Source organism: Asparagus officinalis, chromosome 4 (genome assembly GCF_001876935.1).
Source record: "Asparagus officinalis chromosome 4, Aspof.V1, whole genome shotgun sequence".
NCBI classification, from domain to species: Eukaryota; Viridiplantae; Streptophyta; class Magnoliopsida; order Asparagales; family Asparagaceae; genus Asparagus; species Asparagus officinalis.
In genome coordinates this window covers 60,710,723-60,732,939 of record NC_033797.1, presented here as the reverse complement: position 1 = coordinate 60,732,939, position 22,217 = coordinate 60,710,723, and the positions used below count along the sequence as shown (strand labels likewise).

Sequence of the window (22,217 nt, the reverse complement as noted above, 5' to 3'; positions counted from 1 at the left end):
TCTTATTTGATAGGATAAATTATTAATAAGTTTTTAATTGGCATAAATCAGATTAGATTAGCATAAACCCTATTCACCCCCCTAGGGTGCTTTCAGGATCCTATCTAGATATTTATCATTTTTCTAAATAAAATTTAGCAACCCAACATTTCAGGTTGTATAGCGCTTGCTAAACAAGCTTAATCATCACATTAAAGCATACTAAATTATCATATCAAAAATGATAATATCATCAATTCAAATGGAGCATGTAACAATTTGAATTCTCTCTCTCCTAAGTGACTCGTCCTAGAGAATTCAAATGCAATCTAGTGCTACACACATCACAATGCGTGCTTATGACACACACCCGAGGAATCTTCATTCCCGGTGGTTGAGACCCACCACCACATCTCACATGTCGGTGTCATGCATAATAATCAGTTATAATAAATTTATCATTTACTAGTTATAGGTTAAGCACGAGTTTAAGAAATGTCTAAGTTAAATCGCATCTCTAAGCAAGTGATCATCACAGTGCATGATCTAACAAAATAATTTCTAAGGATACTATAACAATTATAGAAATGATACACAAATTATATGTGCAATAATTAAATCTATTAATATTCTACAAATATTACATAATTTGTATTGGATGTTCAAGAGCATATAATTACTCTTCCAGCACCTTATACCCTTCAACTTTTCTAAGAACCACCTGGTTTTCGACTTCAATTAATTCCTTCACGTGCGATCATCTACCAAGTGGATTTGGATTATCTCCACTACAAAAAAAGTAGTGGAGAGACCACTACTTTTAATCTAAAGCGTTGATTATTTAGTAGGCGGTTATGATACAATCTAAATCTAACACTTACCATACCCCCGTGTATTGCACTCATTCCTAATTTGCACTAAAAGAAAAAATCATAACCATCAACTAGATAATCAATGGCTGTGATTATGTAGTGGTCCATCCACTATTTTTTTGTAGTGGAGAGGATCTGAATCCCTACCAAGTAGCCAAAAAAAAAAGGCTGTGCAAAATCCATGTGCTTGTGTAACGTGCTTCTCTCTGTTGTTTCTCTCTCCTTCATTGTTTTGTTTTGTTTTCCCCCTGTATTTGGCTGTGCCAAACGAGTGCCATGACGGGCCGGTGACGCGCCGCTTCAATTCGATTTGTGGTGCTCGCTTCAAGTGCGGACCAGACTCAAGTGGGTGAACACGTAAACATAAGCACGTAATTGGGCGTTAAATTTAGGGGAGCTTAGTTTTTTTCCTCACGTTCTCTATATTTATGTCTGAATGTTTAAATTATGGAAAACTATATTTGGTTGTATCCTACAGTTTTTAAGAATTTGCTGAAGAATAACTATGAATTATAGCTTGCAACGGTGGGATTGATAATGTTTTTGTTGGTGTTTCCCCCCCTCTTGAGACTAGAGCCGTAAATTCTAAAAAAATCGATTGCTCCGACTTGACAAAATCATGGCAGGTAGGAGAAGGGCATTTTGGACATTTTTTGTCATGTTCTAATCATATACGGATATACCACCTTATATTGACATGTTTCCAAACATTGTATATGTACTAAAAGTGTTAATAATAAATTGAACCAAACATAATATATCAAATCTAACTCACTATAGTCTGGCCAGTATTATATTACTGTATCCGGGGACTATAATGAGTTAAAATAATCATAGGATAAAACAAGTCCCGAATGCAAACATGTCCTACACGATATATTCGAACTCGATCTAATTGTTTTTGCCGGACAAAGATCTAAATTCGATATTTTACCGATTCATTTTTAAGAGTTCTTCATGTTTCAAGAATTCAAGAAGTTAAACAGTGAATTTATGTCCTATTTCTCGTAATTGAGGAGCATTCAATTGAAACAGATTTTATATTCGCAGAAAAAGCATATAAATCCTATTATCTTTTGTGGATGAACCAATTGCATTCGGTTTAGCGTAATTTCTAGATTTCAAAATATCACAGAATGCTCGCAGGCACTGGACAAGTCCGAGTACGGATGTGGAATTACTGAGCCAGCATTCGAACTCATGCTTCTCCTATGGAAGAGATCGAGTTTCCTGACCAAGGTTCCCTGTCAGAAAGAAATAAAATATTAAAATAAAAAAATAAAATAAAAAAAATCTGAAAATGACTTGCACAATTTGTTACAACTAATTAAAAATGGATACAAAAATGTTTTGTTTCCCTTCGACCGTTCAAGCGGTGAGAACCAACCTATCTGATCTAGTCAACTCATGCAGGGAACACATGCTCCTTGGGCGACCTTTGGGGGCTGTTTGGTTGATGTATTTGGCATTGGGGGTTGGGCAGAAAGCCTGCCAAAAGAGTACTTTTGACAGGCTTTCTGCCCAACCCCCAATGCCAAATACATCAACCAAACAGCCCCTTGAAGGCGAAAGCTCGTTTTCATGAGGATAATAATAGTATAAAGGTAAGTCCAACAAATGAGACAAAGCTGAGCCCAGCCGCAGAGCCCAAGTTGGCTATCCTCTGTGTTAAATCAGCAAACCGACATGGATCTCAAACGAACTCAACTCCACTTGACCAATGGACTTGCACTCTTGCCTTTTGAACTTAAAAAAAGGGGTGCTTAATTCCTAGTTGGACTGTCATGTAGTTCCACCTAATGAGGATTGCTATTATTATTATTATTTATTATGTTTGGAGTTGGCTTTCTATGGGTGCAGATTCTATGAGAACGTAGCCAAAGGGTGATGTATATAGTTCATGGGTGCTTGGATATTAATTTAGTAATTTCATTTCTTCTATTATATATACATGATGACACAAACCATCCCACTCTTATATACGGATTGTTTTGACAAGATATTTAGTGGATCTTTAAAGACTAAACTTCCTATCAAAACACTCCATTGTAGGGGGCAATCTCAACCGTTCATGGGTCCTCAAAATTACCAAAACACCCCTTATCCTCCATATTGATTGGTTCAGAAACGTCCTATAAGGTATGAGACGTGCTGATAGGATTCGTACTCTCTTGGTAATGATCCAAATTTCTATGTATTGCAAATCAGCTTTTGCTATTTGGTATGTTGCAATTATGATAAATGCAGTGCTCCTCAAATACGTTTTAGTGTAGTGGCAGGGCTTTTTGACACTTTTGCTAGAAGCTAGGAGATTGAAACCGGTTCTAGAGCCCTTTTTTGCGCCAAGTTTTATGAAAATGGAGCATGGTAAATCCGACCTAGCTTCAAGAGAACATGGTCAAAGTGATGTGATCATGCAAGTTAAGCCTAAGCTAGTTTGTTATGTCATATTAAGCATGCTTCATTGTAATTTTATTAGCAGATAAAAATAGATTGCTTAAAGGACTTGAATACATTTAAGACCAACATCAACCTATTATCTATCTTTCAAATAGCAAGGCATGAATATGCATTTGCTTCTAGTTCTTTATGAAGTGTTTTTTGGTTATTTATACCTTAGCCTACCTTAAAGCCAAGCTATGTGATGACCAATGTGCGTTATTTGAAGTTCAAAATTCTAAAAAAAAAAAAAAAAATCCTCAGTATAACAAGTTTAGTCAAATTAATAGTTCAGCATAAAAAAAAACTCGTAAATACTATAGTAGTGTGCATGAAAGTGATCTAGAGACAGATATTAGAGGGTCACATAATCAAATCTCGTAAACATGCCGTTCAAAGGATTCTGAACACCTAGAATGATCCAAAATCGAATATTTCAAGCTCATGAAGATGAAGTATATAATTCATCAAGTCATAATTAGTGTCCAACTGAGAAAGGACTCTTGAGATAGAAACAGCCCCATCCATCCAAAACTTGATGAGATCACCACAAAAATAAATGTAATGCTATGGATTTATTAATGAGCAAAGTTTTGCTATTTATATGGGCTCAAGATTGTAAAGCAAGAGTATTACACAGCAGACAAGAGAAAAGAGCTAGGGATGAGAGAGATGGCGAGGTTTATGAGCAGCATGAGAAAGGGTTACACGGGTCTCTCTCTTCTACAGAGAGGTCACTCTTACTCTGCGCAGCCTGCCATTGATCCTTACATATCTCCTCAAAATTTGACTGACATGCGTACAAGAAAAATAAGAGAGAACGCCTCCAAGGCAAGTTTTCTCCATAGCCGTGTGTTATTATTATTATTATTATCATCATTATTACTTGTTTTCTTCCATTTTACAGTTTTTGTGATTTGATTATTTTAATTGTGGCACTCTGGAAAGTACATGTGGTGATAATATAAACAGTTTTTCGTATATTGTCCATGCTACAGCTAATGATATATGTCCGAAGGCACACCTTTCTCCAAAATGGACGGCTTAAAGTACGTCTAGGCACTATCACTACCATACTCAAGAAATTAACCAGGCATAATTCTGCTTTTAATGAGCCAGCTCTGACCACTGAACTCGTATCACTTAAAAGTTAAGAAAAATAACAAAATTAATTTACTTTTGCTTATGTTAGAATACAAAGCTACAACTCTAAATCCTTATCATAACTTTGAAGTTTTGATGTTGTGATCAGAGCTTTGAGTTGGTATACTGACCATATTATTAATTTATACTGGTGCGCGACTCTACGTTTCCCCCAAAAAAGAGCCATAACTTGGGAGTTTTGATATTGTAGGAGGGCCTTTGAGAGGGTAATTACTTTTATATTTGATAATTCCCATAACCCATACCTCTAATCTAAGCGGGGACCGTGGTTTTTTTTATATTTATTATTATCAAATTTAAGGAGGTCTAACCAAAGAACCCCTCTTGTTCAAGCTAGGCTCGACAGGTTCTTTGTTTCTTTGGACTTTGAATCTCACTTCCCCCTTCTTTCTCAATATGGGTATTAGCCTCTCCTATCATTTTGGACATCATCCCCCCCTATGAACCACCTCTGTTTAGATTTGAGAAGTTCTGGTTCTCCTTTCCCTCTTTCATTCCTTTCATCCAATCCTGTTAGATATCCTTCATCCCCAGACATGACCAGTAGATCTCCCTGCCTCTCAAATTGAAATTTATTAAAAAAAGAATTAAATGGTGGAAAAGCTCTTCTCTTGGCTCCTTTAACCAAGCCCTCTCCAAAGCTATGGTCACCTTGGATTCCCTCAACAGTATTGAGGAGTCTAGAGCCCTTTCCAACCAAGAATCCCTCCTTAGGCTCAGTGTTAAAGAACACCTTCACCAGTTAGCTAAGGTTGAAGAAATTAAGTGGAAGCAGAGGTCTAGTATTCAATGGTTGAAAGAGGGGGGCAATAACTCAGCTTTCTTTCATAGGACTGCCTCCTATCACAGAAGAAAAAAAATTCATTCTCATCTCCTCATTAACAACTCAATTGTTTCTTTAGACTTAGATATGAAACAAGCTTTCTATGACTATTTCTCCAACCTCTTCCTTCAACCTACTGAATCCAGACTTACCATTAACTGGAACATCTTATACCCTGATAACAATATAGATCTATCTCCTCTTGACTCTCTTTTTTCCCCTAAAGAAATAAAATCTGATGTCTTTGATCTTCACCCTGAAAAATCCTCTGGCCCTGATGGCCTTCCACTTTTTTTTCTTCTAAAAGTTTGGTCCACAATTCATCTTGATGTTATCTCTTTCATTCAACCCCTCTATTCTCATCCCCAACTCCTTCATAACATAAACTACTCTTATATATGTCTTATCCCCAAGAAAGATGGTGCATGTTCTCCCCCTGACTTCAGACTTATCAGCCTCCTCAATAGCACTTGCAAGATTTTTACCAAAGTCTTGGCCAATAGACTCAAAATTCCTCCCTCAGCTTGTTGTCAATTCCCAAGCTGCTTTCCAAAATGGGAAATCTACTTTGGACTCCATTCTCTTAGCCCATGAGATGGTTAACTTCTGCTCTTCTGGCAAGAAGGAGATCTGTGCTATAAAGGTGGACTTCTTCAAGGCCTTTGATTGTGTTAACTGGAATTTCCTCTTGAACCTTCTCAGAGCTAGGGGCTTCAGTCCTCAATGGTGCTCCGGGATCCAATTCATCCTCTCCTCCTCCAAATCATCTATTTTGGTTAACGACTCTCCCACCAAATTTTTTAAGTGCTATCGTGGTCTTAAGGAGGGTGACCCACTTTCACCTATACTCTTTTTGTTGGTTGTGGATGTCCATAGCAAAATGATTAAGAGTAGTGTTGCCTCTGGTGATCTCTCTAACCTTAACCTCAAAGGTGAGTTAAACCTTATTAGATCACTCCAGTTTGCAGATGATATCATCATAGTCTCTAAAGCTTCTCATTCCGACATTACAACCCTCAAAATAGTTCTCTTGATCTTTGCTAATATTTCTGGACTTAAAGTCAACTAGTCCAAAACTAGCCTCTGCTACTTAGGCAATGTTCCTTTCAAGGGTGCACGTTTAGCTAGCTCTTTTAACTGCTCTGTGGGTAACCTCCCCTTCTCTTACCTTGGTATGCCTTTGAAGAAAGGTTCTCTCTCAAGAAGAGATTGGCAACCCCTTTTGGAATCTTTTTCTAAAAAGCTTGCACTTTGGAAAAACAAAACGCTATCTCTTGGTGGGAGACTTACACTGCTTAACTCTGTTCTCTCTTCCCTCCCCTTATACTACATGTCTTTCCTCAAATTGCCTGTTTGGCTCATAAAAGTCATTGACAAAACAAGGAGAAACTTTCTATGGTGTGGTCATATTCCTCCCTCTAAAGTCAAGTGTCTTATCAATTAGAGAACTGTCTGCAAAGCAAAAAAAAAGAAGGTGGTCTTGGGGTCAAAGATAGCTCTTCCTTTAACATAGCTCTCCTAGCTAAGTGGATCTGGAAAATCATGGATAGAAACTCTTTTGTCAGTAAAGTTATCTTCTCTCTGTATTCTAAGAATCAATCCAATCCTATTGTCTCCCCCCCTCCCCCCCCCCTCCCCCTCCTAACAAGGGTTCGGCTTCTAAATTCATCCATGACTTGCATTCAATTTGTCCTCCCTTCTTTAGTCACGTTAAATGGAGTGTTGAGGATGGAAAAACTTGTAGATTTTGGTGTGACAAGTGGACTAAAGTTAACTCCCTCAGTAGCCTGTTTCCAAGTGTTCATCTCCTTGCTTTCTTTAAGAATTGCTCTACTCTTTCGCAATGCTTCATGCATTGAACTGCTTGGCAGTGACATCCAATTTTAAGGAGAGGAATCTCTCAGGCTGCCAGGAATGAGATCATTGGTCTTCTCAACCACCTAGCCTCATTCTCAATTTTTGCTTCAGCTTCTCACGACAAGCTCATCTGGCATTATCACTCTTCTGGTACTTATACTGTTAAATCATTTTATGCTCTCATCACCTCTGGAGGAGTTATCTCCCGCCACTACAGCTTTATTTGGATCCCTCTCATCCCCCTGAAGGTTAAAGTCTTCTTTTGGATTGCAAGTAAGTACAAGTTGAATACTAGGGATAATCTGGTGTCCAAAGGTTGGGGAGGTAGCCCCAGCTGCCCCCTCTGCAATGAGGCCATTGAATCTCATGACCACCTGTTCATAAGTTGTGCTTTCTCTTCTTTAGCTTGGTATTTTCTTCTCCCGCAAGTTCCCTCAGCAGTTTGGCCTAACAACCTGGAAGATATGATCTCTTTTAACTTCAGTTCAGCCCTCAGTCAGGATCTTACCACCATTTGGAGAGTTCTGCTCCCATGCTTCTGTTGGTGTTTATGGAATTGTCGCAACAACTTCATCTTTAATGGCATCGATGCTTGTCCTTATCACATTGCCTCTAATGTTGCTAGAAATGTTTTATTTTGGACAAGCACCTCTGTCAGTAGAACTGGCTCTAAACTCCACAAAATTGCTATCAATCTGGGCATGAAGCTCATTGCTCAAGCGAACGACGAAGCTGAGGTGGGTGATAATTTCTCTGCTGCAATATGACTCTATAGTCCTCCTATCCCCAGTCCCAGTCTTTTGTCTCTGTCCTTTTGAAGCATTTTGGTTTTTTTTTGTCGGATGTTTTTTCTGGTGTTACTAGTGTAGCAGGTTAACTTTAACTTGGTTTGTATTTTGATGATTAATGGTTGTTTGTCCTTGGGATATTGGAATTTTCCTCAAACAATCTCTAGAAGATGGATATGTATATTTTTTCAGTAGATATATATATATATATCATATAATATATATTATATATATCATATATATATATAGATAGAGAGAGAGAGAGAGAGAGAGTAGAGAGAAGAGAGAGAGAGCAGGACTCCTTATCAACTTATAGTTGATTGTCTAGCAAAGTATTGTAGCCACACATTTATTAATATAAAACAGTCTTTCTTATATATACAAGGATCCACTTAGACAATATGAGTGGTTTATAAAACTTTGGGTGGACACACTATTCCCTATCCACTTAAGTTGACACAAAGGCTTTACCTTGATATTATATATATATATATATATATAATAATATAGTAATTATATATATATATATATAATATATATATTATTAATGGGTATACATTGTCATAGGAGGGTGATTTTCTCATATGACGGCCTCTAACACATCCACATGACTTGAGCGGATATTGTGGATCGATCCACTCCGTTGAACCTTGATCTACATATTGCTAAAACCCCTAACACCACGCAAGTTTGGGGTGACGGAACGTGCCGTCGTTTGACCCCTCCATCGAACCATCGTATCAAATTTTAACGTTTTGAAATGAATAGAACTTTTCCTCGCACATGGCTCGGATGGAGGGTCAAACGACGACAGGATTCACCCCAAACTTGTGTTGTTGGGGTTTTAGGAATTATATGATCAAGTTCAACGGAAACGGATCATCCATGATGTCGCTCAGATCATGTGATTTTAGAAGCTTTAAAGAGGAATCCCCTCCATATGACAAGGATACCATAATCTCTCCTCTTTATATATATAATATATATATATATATATAATATATATATATATATATATATATATACTATAATATAATAGTAAAGAGAGAGAATTAATGGTATCCTTGTCATAGGAGGAGATTTCCTCTCCTTGTCGTCTATAGTGGCGCCAACCACAATCCCGCACCAATCCTCATAAAGTAGATCACAAATTCCCGCTATATATATAATATAATATACAAGGGATACTCATTAATCTCTCTCTCTTTATATATATATTAGTATATATATAGTATATACGTTATATAATATATATATATAGTAGTATATATATATATATATAGTATATATATATATAGTATATATATATATATAATATATATATATAGTATATATATATAGTATAGAGAGAATGGAAGAGAGGATTAATGGGTATCTCTTGTCAATATGGAGGGGAATTTCCCTTCTAGCGACGCCTCTAAAAATCACATGAATTGAGCGACATTGTGGATGATCCGCTCCGGTTAACGTTGAGTCTACATATTCTAAATCCTAACAAACAGTTCCAAAGTTTTGGGTGTGAATTCTGTTTCGTTTGACCCTCCCATCCCGAGCCCATGTGAAAAGTTCCTATTCATTCAAAGGAACCGTTTAAAATTGATACAGTTTCGATGGAGGGTGCAAAACGACGACGGGTTCAGCCCAAACTTGGTGTGTACTTAGGGGTTTTAGAATATTGTAGAGTCAAGTTTTAACGGAGGGCAGATCAATCCACAATATGCGCTACTCATGTGATTTTAGAAGCGTCATGGGGGAGGAATCCCTCGCTTGGCAAGGATACCCAATTTAATCTCATATATATACTAAATATATATAAGGTTATATATCATAGTATATATATATATATATATATATATATATATATGAGTATATAGTATATAGGATGTCCAGAGCACGCTGCAGCCGCTTCTTTCCAGTCAAAAAATTTTAAGGAATCTTTATTTGGAGGAATCTGCCGGGATCATGCTCAGCTTTTCGCTTTTGTCCAAATGTACCATGTGCTTTATTCCCGAGAAGTTAAGTTCAGCCCCTCTGATCTCTGGCCCTCAACTTCAGTAGTAAAATTCCTAATTGAGTACCTCACCCTCTTTCCAGTCAAAAAATTTTAAGGAATCTTTATTTGGAGGAATCTGCCGGGATCATGCTCAGCTTTTCGCTTTTGTCCAAATGTACCATGTGCTTTATTCCCGAGAAGTTAAGTTCAGCCCCTCTGATCTCTGGCCCTCAACTTCAGTAGTAAAATTCCTAATTGAGTTCTCTCGATTTTGACGTTCATCGGTCAATTTATTTCTCAAAGTGTCAGCCATCACAGTACAAAACCAGAGACGAGTAAGCTTAGGCGTCATGTTAATTAAGCTTGATTCTAATAGATAAGAAAATAACAGGGACCCACAGCACATGAAGGTGAGAAGGATAGTACAGGTTCTATGTATTGGAAATTTTGCAATTTAACTACAATATTCTCCAACATAAATATATTTAAAAAGTTGGCCCACCATGAGATATAACTAATCCTCTGGTTTTTGAGCAAACTAGATATAAAGAGAGAGAGTGGTGGTGGGGAGGGGAAGACACTTTGATAAGAAGGGAGAGGGAGAGAGATGGCAAAGCTAATGAGCTTGATGAGGAAAGGGTCCAAAATTCTATCTCCTTCCTCTAAAATCTCACCCTTGTCAACTCATTCTCAAAATTATCTTAGAGCTGCAACCAGTGTCAAGGCTGATGCATCGAAGGCAAGCTTCTATTCTCCTGAACCCACTTTCTTTATTGAATGTATCTTTTGCCATCTGAATTGGTTTTTTTTTTCTCTCTCTCTCTTTCTGAGTTGAACATCCAGCAACTACACTTTTTGTTATTTGCCTTTTCCCCCCTTTCTTCATTATGAATTAATAGGTTTATCTTTTCAACAAACTAACATTATCAGGATTTCCAATCCTAGTTAATATTCTATTTTTAGCATACGTATTTTTTCTGGAGAAATTAAAGCACCATTTTAAAATCCATCTAATTAATTTAAATTTTTTATAAATTTCAGCTTATTGGTAGGACCCCAATAGTTTATCTCAACAAAGTGACCGAAGGGTGTGAAGCCAGGGTGGCAGCTAAGCTAGAATTCATGCAACCTTCCTTCAGTGTTAAGGACAGGTATTGTATTTTCTCTTATTTTATTGTATTTTTATTTAGTTGATAATTCTTCTTATTATTTTTTTTGTATATTATTTATTGTGTTACTGTTGTTGACCAGGCCTGCTTACTCTATGCTTGAAGATGCAGAAAAGAATGGGTTGATCACCCCGGGCAAGGTCAGTGTTTGTCGTTTGTTAGTGTTAATAATATTTGTCCAAATAAACACATTTGTTAAACGAGAAATAACAATAGTGTTAATGGCATATTAACGGAGAATAAACTGGTCCTTAATGAGATTTTATTCAAGGCTGTTCATGGCTATTATTTAGAATTAATGTGAGTTTAATATGAGGCAGATTTGGGGTGGATGTGATTGGGAGAAGAAGCCCTCTATAAATCGAGTGGCTCTTTGTGAGAACAACCATTCGCTTCTTCTCTCCAAAAGTCGACAGTTAGGGAAACTAAAGAGTCTAAATAAAATAAATACCACAGATTGAAAATTAATAATGTATCAACCATATATTTCAAAGAATTTTAAGCAATCATTTTTTAGAATTCTTTTAATTAAAGCAATCAAACATGCAAGGAATCAGAGTAGCTCTGCTGTACCAAATATTTGAGGTATTCAAGATCAACATGGCGCGCGCGCAAGCCTGCAGTTACCCTAGAGAAAACTGTAAAATAAAATTAAAAAGAAAAAACTTTTTTGGTGCCAATTTTCCTACTAAGTTGTTGATTGTAAAATGTGTTTGTAATGCAATTACAGACAACATTGATCGAGCCGACATCTGGAAACATGGGGATAGGACTGGCATTCATGTGCGCTCTAAAAGGATACAAGCTTATACTAACAATGCCCTCTTACACAAGCCTTGAGAGAAGAGTAACCATGAGAGCCTTTGGAGCAAACTTAGTACTCACGGATCCTACCAAGGGGATGGGAGGTACAGTGAAGAAAGCCTATGAGCTCATGGACTCTCATAAGGATGCTTTCATGCTTCAACAGTTCAACAACCCTGCTAATGTTAAGGTAAAACTTACTGTTTTCAACTTTTCATTGTTCACATGATCTTATTATAAGACGGCATGTTTTGTTATTAGGTGTGTTTTTCACATGTGTAGTCTTCCCTATACATTCGTGATTATGTTCACATAGTAATTAATTTTACTAATCCGGTATCATAGGCAGTAATGAAGGAGAAAGAAATTGGCGTACTAATTAAGACAATCTTATGGAAAATTATCATTGATATTGTATTCTTCTAAAATAAACCAATCATTTTAATTTCACATCACACATGACATTTATAGAACTAGATGCTCATAGCATTTTTTTTTTGACGGGTGGGGCTTTAAAAAATTACTAATGTAACACGAGATTTTCCAGAAATGCAAATATTAGCTTATCATTCTTTTGCTGATTTCTCAATCTTGAAAACTATATATATGTTGTATGTCTCTGGAAGAAATGTATTTTCAAAGAGGCTTAAGGGATTTCTTCCATGCGGGGAATGTTGCGCAACGGCGGAAGCGTGCGAACAAACCAAACAAGTCGTCGAGCAATGAGAGGAGAACAACCAACGAGTGTAATTCACAAAAGAACGTCCAAAATTACACACAAACACAGAGATTTACGTCGTTCGGCAAATTGCCTACGTCCATGGGGAGAGGATGGGAAGATTTCACTATATGGAGGAGAAAACAACGGGCTACAACTCACACAAACTCTCAAAATAACCCTAACCAAAAATCTCTCACTCCCTCACAATAATATCCCTCTCAAAGTGCTCAAAAAACTCCAAATTCTCTGATTAACACCTCTCACCTCAACCCTAAAAACGTGTCGTCAATTATATATATACTAATTCTAAAACAGATTAGAAAACAAAATTCGGCAGCCCAATAACTCATTTTCGGTCGATTGATGGAAGTCCATCAGTCGATTGGTGGATGCTCATCGGTCGACCGGTTCCGCTCCATCAGTCGACTAATCGCGTGCATGATTCCTGCACACAAAACCTGCATCTGGTCGGTCGACCGACCAGAATGAAATCCTGTAGCTGTTTTTTGCTTCGATTTTCTGTCTTTTTCAACAGCGAAATCATGCCTAACAAGGAGTTAATGAGCCTTAAATAGAGATTGAGAACCAAATTAACGTCAGAGTTTAAGCCCCGACTTTTTTTTAAAGATCATCACTTATCAGGCCTAACTTTTTATTCAAGTTCATCACGTTTTCTTTTCAGTGTGGGACTACACTCACAGACGAAATCCCGAAAATCTTATCAGTCAAATCAAAGATATCTGTAATGTAAAAAAGCTAATGAATGAATAGTGAGCTTATGTTATCTTACGAGTTATGAGTTTGTAAGTGTTGTGCGCGGCGGAAGCTTTCTAGGGCAACACGAACAATAACTCGAACTAAATCACAAACAATATGCAAACCACAATCACAGCAAGAACACACAATTTACGTGGTTCGGCAAGTTGTCTACGTCCACGGGGCAAGGAGGGGGGGAGTTCTTACTACTAGAAATCAAGGGAATACAAATAGGGTTACAAATCTCTCAGACTAAACCCTAAAACAAAGCACTTAATCTCTCAAATCTCTCCCACAATTGGATGCAACAAAACTCTCTTGGAGGCTGCTCAAAATCGTCCTTGAGGTTACCCTAACAAATCAGGTTTAGGGTATTTATAGATTACAAAACGAAACGGGTCAAAAAACTGGAAAAACTGATATCCGCTTCGTCGGTCGACCGGCCCGGTCGACCGATCACCATCCAGCAAAAACCCCAAAAATCCAGAGAGACCGTCGGTCGACCGCACCGGTCGACCGAATCATCTGCGGTCGACCGGGCCGGTCGACCGACCTCCTTCCAGACGCACAGGAACCCTTGTGCACGAATGCGGTCGACCGGACCGGTCGACCGCCGCCTGTTTTTCCTGATTCTGCTGCTGATGCTGAAATTCCTTCAATTCTCCACCTCGGCGAATGTTTCCACCAAAACTGAGCCGACACCAAACCATCCAATAGTTCCTCAACAGGTCCAGGAACAATACTCGAGCTGAAACACGATCTCCCCCCATCTTGATCAACTGATCAAACCGGCTGCATCTAAAGACTGCCTACGTATCCTCTTGCCCAAGGAATCAAGCCGAACGTAGTTCACCCAAATGGCCGCCAACGGCCTCAGCACTGAAGGATGTTCAACAACTTCAAACAATGACCAAATTTCACTCCTGAAACAACTTTGGTCAACATATCTGCAGGGTTGTCATTTGTGTGGACCTTCTCCAATATGACATCTCCATCATTCAAGACGTCCCGTACAAAGTGGAATCTGACATCGATGTGCTTTGTGCGCGCATGATAAACCTGGTTCTTTGCCAAATAGATAGCCGACATACTATCACAATATATCCGAATAGTCTCCTGTGCAATCCCCAAGTCCTCCAATAATCCACGCAACCATAAAGCCTCCTTAATAGCTTCAGTAACTGCCATATACTCTGCCTCTGTAGTAGAGAGAGCCACTGTGGACTGAAGCGTGCAACGCCAACATACAGGTGCACCTGCCAATGTAAAAGCATAACCTGACGTAGACCGGCGTTTGTCAAGATCTCCAGCATAATCTGAATCCACATAACCAATACAAGCCTGCCCGTCCTTCTCATCCTTCTGAAACACTAAACCAACATCCACGGTGCCTCGAACATACCGTAGAATCCACTTCACGGCCTCCCAGTGACCCTTCCCGGGGTCATGCATGTATCTCGATACCATGCTCACGGCCTGTGACAAATCTGGCCTCGTACACACCATCGCATACATCAAGCTACCTACTGCACTAGCATATGGGACCTTCGACATATAATCTCTGTCCTCAACTGAAACAGGTGACATCAACGCTGAAAGCTTGAAGTGGGGAGCCAATGGTGTGCTAACTGCTTTTGCATTGCCATCAAAGCTGAATTTCTTCAACATCTTCTGCAAGTAGCTCTTCTGTGTAAGCTTCAATTTCCCCTTCACCCTGTCTCGCTCGATCTCCATACCCAATATCTTCTTTGCCTCTCCAAGATCCTTCATCTCAAACTCGGATGATAACTCCTTTTTCAGCTTTCGAATAGCTGAAGAATTCCTGGAAGCAATAAGCATATCATCAACATATAAAAGCAAATATATGAGCTCACCATCCTGTAGCTTGTGCATATAAACACATGGGTCATATGGGCTCCTTGTGTACCCTCGGCCAATCATAAAGCCGTCGAATCTCTTATACCACTGTCTTGGTGACTGCTTCAAACCATAAAGAGACTTCTTCAGCTTACAAACCAAATTTTCCTTTCCTGCAGCTTTGAAACCCTGTGGTTGTGTCATGTAGATCTCCTCATCTAAATCACCGTGTAGAAAGGCTGTCTTCACATCCATCTGGACCAAATCCAAATCCAACTGTGCCACCAACGCCAATAAAATCCGAATCGACGAATGCTTCACAACGGGTGAAAATACCTCGTTGTAATCAATGCCCTCAAGCTGTGCATATCCCTTGGCAACTAATCTGGCTTTGAACCGAATGTCCCCAATAGAAGATCCCTCCTTCTTCGCATATACCCACTTGCAACCAATAGCTTTCTTACCCTTAGGTAGATGTGCAAGTGTCCAAGTGTCGTTCTTCTGAAGAGACCGCATCTCCTCCTCCATAGCTTCCCTCCACCTGATCGAATCGGGGCTAGACTCTGCCTCCCTGAATGTGGCTGGAACCATATCATCAACGACCTCCACTGATAATGCATATGCGACCATGACATCATTATACCTAGCTGGCCGACGAATCTCTCTCCTCGGTCTATCTGCTGCAATGGTCCTCTGAACATGACCCTGTTCCTGAGTCCCATGATCTACTGTATCCTGTATCTGCCCATCTGTCATCTCATCTCCTCCCAGTGTCACCTCTGTAGGAGCCTCAATGGATACAGTGTTCTCTGGAGTGGGTGGAGTCACATCATCCTCCACCTGCTGTGATATCTCTCCTGTCTGGTCTCCCTCCACCTGCTGAGGGGTTCGAGGCCTCATCATGTACGCCTCGTCAAATGTGACATCTCTGCTAATAACTATCTTCTTGTCCTGTGGATCCCATAACTTGAAGCCTTTGACTCCATCTCTAAATCCCACAAAGACTGCTTTCCTCGCTCTCGGATTTAATTTACCATCACTGACATGATAATAAGCTGGACACCCGAATATCCGAAGCGACTCATAGTCACTAGCCACCGAACCAAACCAACGCTCCAAAGGAGTCTTCCCGTCTATCGCAGTGCACGGCAACCTGTTCACAAGATGGCTCGCATAAACCAACGCCTCGGCCCAAAAAGATCTAGGCAATCCACTCTGCGTCATCATACACCGCACCTTCTCCAGCAAGGTACGGTTCAATCTCTCAGCCACCCCGTTCTGTTGCGGTGTCTCTCGAACTGTGAAGTGTCTTCTAATGCCGTGATCCCAGCAAAACTGCAGAAATGGATCACTCTTGTACTCTCCACCGTTATCTGAACGTAGAGTCTTCACCTTTCTACCTGTCTGCAGCTCCACTTTCTTCTTCCACTCCACAAAAATATCCAGGACCTGATGTTTATGCTTCATCGGGTATACCTAATTCCTCCTGGAATAATCATCAATGAAAGTGACAAAATAGTTGGCCTCACCAAGAGATGTGTTCTTGGAAGGACCCCAAACGTCTGTGTGAATATAATCCAATGTACCTAGGGTGTTATGAACAGCGGTGCCAAACTTCACTCTAGTCTTCTTCCCAAGTACACAATGCTCACACAATTCCATCTTGCAGGTCTTAGCACCTTTCAATAGCCCCTGTTTTGCCAATGACTGTAGGGACTTATCACCTGTGTGTCCAAGTCTCATGTGCCATAAGGTGGTAGTGTCCTCCTCTGTAGTGATAGAAGCTGCCAGACCCCCTGTAACTGTATTGCCGTTTAAGTAGTATAGGTAGTTTTTCCTGACACCTCGCATCACCACCATAGAACCCTTCGTGACCTTCACTGCAGCATCCTCTAAGATCACTCGATATCCTGCTGCCTCCAAAGTCCCAAGAGAAATGATGTTCTTCATCAACTGCGGCACGAACCTCACTTCCTTCAATTCCCTCACTACACCATCATGCATCCTGATCCGGACTGAACCAATACCACCAATAGGGCATACGTGATCATTACCCATAAGCACGACATCCCCTCTTTCCAGCTCCTCAAAGCTAGAAAACCACTCCCTCTTAGGGCAGATGTGATATGTAGCTCCCGAATCCATCATTCACTCCGTGGAATCCGCATAGCAAACCGAAGGTAAAGCAGGGCATGAATAGCCTGAAGAATCTGAATCTGAATGCTCACCAATAGCTTTTGCAACATTTACTTCTGAAGCTTGTGCAGCTTTCCCCTTATTCTTTCCGGCCTTTTCTTTCCACTTTGGGCAGTCAATCTTCCAATGTCCTTCTTCTTTACAATACCGACATTGATTTCTACCAACACTCTTATAGGCACTCCTATTCTTAGACTTTGAGCGGTTAAACTGACGACGGTTTGGATCTCGGCCTCGAACTTCTAACGCATCTCCCGATGCCTTCTCGGAGGATTCACCCATCACTCTTCCTCAACTCATAGTTCACCAAAGCTGAGGTCACCTCCTTGTAGCTAACTGTAGTTTTTCCATTGATCATAGTGAGAACGAACGTACCATAATCATCTTCGGGCAACGAACACAGAAGTAGCATCGCCTTGTCTTCATCCTCAACTATAATATCAACATTGGCCATATCTGAAAGTAGCTTAGTGAAATTGTTGACATGCTCCCTGATGGAAACCCCTCTCTTCATCTTGAACTGGTAAAATCTCTTCTTCAAGTGAAGCCGATTCTCAATGCTCTTCGTAAGATATTTCTCATTGAGTGTTTCCCACATCTTCTTCGCCGACGTCTCGTTCATAACATCATAAATAAGATCCGGCGTCAAGCATGACCTAATAACACCACAAGCTCTACTGTTCATCTTTCTCCAAACCTTATCCTCCAACTCAGCGGGTTTCTCTTTTAACTCAAGAGTCTCCTCCAAATTCTGTGCATCCAAAGCATCCATCACCTGACACCTCCACAATCCAAAATTGATCTTGCCATCGAACTTCGGAACATCAATCTTCGTGTTATTGATGCTCAGACTCTGTATCGCCTTTGTTAGAGACGAACCTGACGTGCTTGCATCTCCCATGTTGTCGATCTAGCTCTGATACCAATTGTTGTGCGCGGCGGAAGCTTTCTAGGGCAACACGAACAATAACTAGAACTAAACCACAAACAATATGCAAACCACAATCACAGCAAGAACACACAATTTACGTGGTTCGGCAAGTTGCCTACGTCCACGGGGCAAGGAGGGGGGAGTTCTTTCTACTAGAAATCAAGAGAATACAAATAGGGTTACAAATCTCTCAGACCAAACCCTAAAACAAAGCTCTAGATCTCTGTCGGTCGACCGCACCGGTCGACCGAATCATCTGCGGTCGACCGGGCCGGTCGACCGACCTCCTTCCAGACGCACAGGAAGCCTTGTGCACGAATGCGGTCGACCGGACCGGTCGACCGCCGCCTGGTTTGACTGATTCTTCTGAGTTTCTGTAATTTCTTCAGTAAGTTCATTACTCAGAAGTGGATACGAATGGAAGTCGGTAGAACGTTTCCAAATAGTACTACCTAAACCTGTTCTTAGTGCTACCTTCTATTGGCCATATGTTAATAAACCAGGGTTAAATCAACTAAAGATTATGATTTGGACATTTTAATTTGGACACCCACTTAATAATAACCTCACATCATATTATCTCTCATTGGCACCTCTGCATTTAATGAAGCAAAAGTTCATTCCGCAGACCTCCGCATTCTACTAGCAAGAAAACACTACTTCTTGCTTGAGTTTATGTTATCTGATTTCTTGACTTGCTAACTTCTTCAGATGCCGATACTCGCACATACAATGGCTGTGCTACAAGAAATCTCAAATCCATACAGTAATATACTTCAGTACAATTATGTACCTCTGTAGACGCAGTCCTGTATCTGAAACCTTCGACATATAGAATTTTGTTAGGAACTTCTAGGGAAGTAGTCATATGATTGTTCAGTATCAAAACATATGTGATATAAAAATTGCAAGAATTACTTTTCAAGTGTCAAATCCCCTCTTCCTTCTAGTCTCTTATATGAATTAATATATCCTTTTAGATATTCAATTTGATCCACTTCATGTTTAAGCATCGATGAATTCATTCATACATGCCATATTGCATCTGATGAGTGGAAATATTTTTAGATTCATTACGAGACAACAGGTCCTGAGATATGGGAAGATACTCTCGGTGAAGTAGACATTTTTGTAATGGGAATAGGTAGTGGCGGTACTGTCACTGGAGTTGGCAAATATCTCAAGGCTATGAATCCTAATGTCAAGGTACATTCTTAGGATCAATTTTTACTTAATATTTATCATGTCTATTAGTTAATCTCAAATAACTCTGCTTTTTTATTCAATTACTTAAAGTTCATTTGTGATTACGTACACCTGAACTATTTAATAACATTTTGCAGATATACGGTGTTGAACCAACAGAAAGCAATATATTGAATGGAGGAAAACCCGGTATATACGCACATTACTTAGATCAATATATAGCTATACTCTAAATACTGTACCGTTCCGCTCTCCAATTCACATTTTTAATGTGCATACAAATTTATTCTGGCTAAATATCCTAAAACCCCCTTTAACTTTGCACGATTATCAGAAGACGTCCCTTATCTTTAAAAATATCAGACCCCCAACCCAAAGTTTAGGGGTTATCATAAAGCACCCTTTTAACATTGAGATTTTATCAAAAATACCCCCTTAAATTTGAGGGGTTTTTTGATAAAATCTCAAAGTTGAAGGGAGTTTTCTGGTAAATTTAGAAAGTTAAAGGGGGTTCTGTGATAACCTTTATACTTAACGGGGTTTTCCCGATATTTTGAAAGTTAAGGGGGGTTTTCTAATAATTGTTCAAAGTTAAGGGGGGGTTTTCTGATATTTACCCAATTTCTTTTTTTAGGTCCACATCATATTACTGGCAATGGAGTGGGTTTTAAGCCTGATATTTTGGATATGGATGTAATGGAGAAAGTACTTGAGGTAAGTTTTAGTTGTCATCCATATCATTTATATACTTCAAAACATATACAAATTAATGCAATTATGAAATTCATATACTCCATAGGTATCTAGTGATGATGCAGTGAAGATGGCAAGAGAATTGGCACTGAAGGAGGGACTTCTGGTAAACATTTAATCACATTAGATGGACATATAACATTTAAACTGATGAAAAATTTATAGTACATGGTGACAATGTTATCACTATAGATAAATTATTATACAGATGAGTATTTCCAGTTTGTGTATGTCTTTGTGTGTGCATGTGCACGATCACATATCTCTGTTCTTGTTTCACGTAGGTAGGAATATCTTCTGGAGCTAATACTGTTGCAGCACTTAGGCTTGCAAAAATGCCAGAGAACAAAGGAAAACTTATTGTGGTATGCACTCTAATTTGTTAATCTCATAACTGAAGTTCAATCTCCTCTATACTGTTTCCTTTTGTTATTCCTGTTAGATCATTGTGATTCTTTCGAGTAGGCATCAACTATGAGAAAAAGTATCCTCTTTATATTTACAAAGGATGTAGAAAAACATTTGAATACTTCTTGTTGTTAAAGAACTCCACTACATCGAAACTCAAAAGTTATGATGAGTGCCGAGGTTTATAGTTTAATGACTCGACATGACCCCACGGAATTGAGGGCTTTAGTCATGGGCAGAAATCTAGACTATTTTTTTTAATTTTTGTTTTTAAACATGCATCCATTGAGATTTTAATTTGGATTGTTTTGATGCCATGTTAATATCCCTCCACCACACCAAAACTCTAAAACTTATGGCGTCGGATAGGTTAAGCATCCTTTTCATGTGTCAAATCCTAGAACCATGCAATGATATTTTTCTCTTAAATTCACTTCAAATCTATGGAAAATGAGGTTTGAATCTTCTATAATCTCTTCCACTGTGCCAAATTAAACTTTGAAGTTGTTGTGAGCGCTAAGAGTTGTAATTTTATAATCTAACACTCAATTATAATTCAGCTGCATAGTGATGTAGAGAGCTAATGATACTAATCTTTATTCTTAAACTGCCTCTTGCAGACAATTCACCCCAGCTTGGGTGAGAGGTACCTGTCTTCAGTACTATTTGAAGAGCTAAGAAATGAGGCCGAGCAGATGCAACCAGTTGCTGTTGAGTGACTTTAGTTGCTCGTTCAATCGAAGTTTTATTGTTAATTAAATCGTGTATTTTTTAAGTTGGGTGTTGTAATTGATTAAATCCGAGATTAAGTTATTTACCTTTGATTACTGCAAAAATAAGTGCGGCTGATTCATACATATTTCTTGGAAGGGTCTCTAAGGGGGTTAGTCAAATAGAACTCAAAACTAGAATTAGAATAATTTGTGGGATAAAATTTTATAGTGCTAGTTAACTAGAACTAAAATTAGAATATAATTTGACAATGTTAGTCAATTAGAATTCTAACAAAACTAGAACTGGGATGCTTGTACAAAATTGTCTCATTTTTTTATTTTTCTATCTATACAAAATGAGAGTTCTAGTCTCTCAAATTATCCCAAGTTTTAGCTTGGAACTAGGTGATAAAAAACTAGAACTCCAATTTATTTTATTATTTTTATCTTTTATATTTCTTTTTTTCTTTACATCTTTCCTACTACGATCATCACTATCATTAGACCATGCCATCAAATTAGATCTTGTCTCGTCTTAGTCACCTCTGATATTTTTTGTCGAATATGATACTTATATAATTAATTTAAAAGTTAAAATCGTATCAATTCATAATTTATTAAACAATAAAATTGAGAGATGAGGGAAAGAAGAGCAAAAAGGGAAGGAAAATGTGAAAAAAAATTAAGCCTTGTACTATATATAATAATAATAATAATAAACTACAACATATATTATAATAAAAATTGTCAATATCTTATAGTCTAACCTAAAGTTATTTAATAGTAAA

General features: G+C 38.7%; 1 protein-coding gene across 1 annotated transcript; it reads left to right on the top strand.

Annotated features, from left to right (window-relative positions):
* LOC109837549 (bifunctional L-3-cyanoalanine synthase/cysteine synthase 2, mitochondrial) lies at positions 10,464 to 21,573 on the top strand. Its single transcript, XM_020405849.1, has 10 exons — positions 10,464 to 10,654; positions 10,957 to 11,066; positions 11,167 to 11,224; positions 11,815 to 12,078; positions 19,418 to 19,555; positions 19,693 to 19,744; positions 20,190 to 20,269; positions 20,355 to 20,414; positions 20,593 to 20,673; positions 21,337 to 21,573. The coding sequence occupies exons 1-10, from the start codon at positions 10,523 to 10,525 to the stop codon at positions 21,433 to 21,435; spliced, it is 1,074 nt and encodes a 357-aa protein (XP_020261438.1). The 5' UTR covers positions 10,464 to 10,522; the 3' UTR covers positions 21,436 to 21,573.

Bases quoted from the DNA above. Each gene is read 5' to 3' on its own strand.
- LOC109837549 (XM_020405849.1), top strand. From the start codon at position 10,523: ATGGCAAAGCTAATGAGCTTGATGAGGAAAGGGTCCAAAATTCTATCT. The intron at 19,556-19,692 runs GTACATTCTTAG...AACATTTTGCAG, and splicing joins CTATGAATCCTAATGTCAAG to ATATACGGTGTTGAACCAAC. The intron at 20,674-21,336 runs GTATGCACTCTA...TGCCTCTTGCAG, and splicing joins ACAAAGGAAAACTTATTGTG to ACAATTCACCCCAGCTTGGG.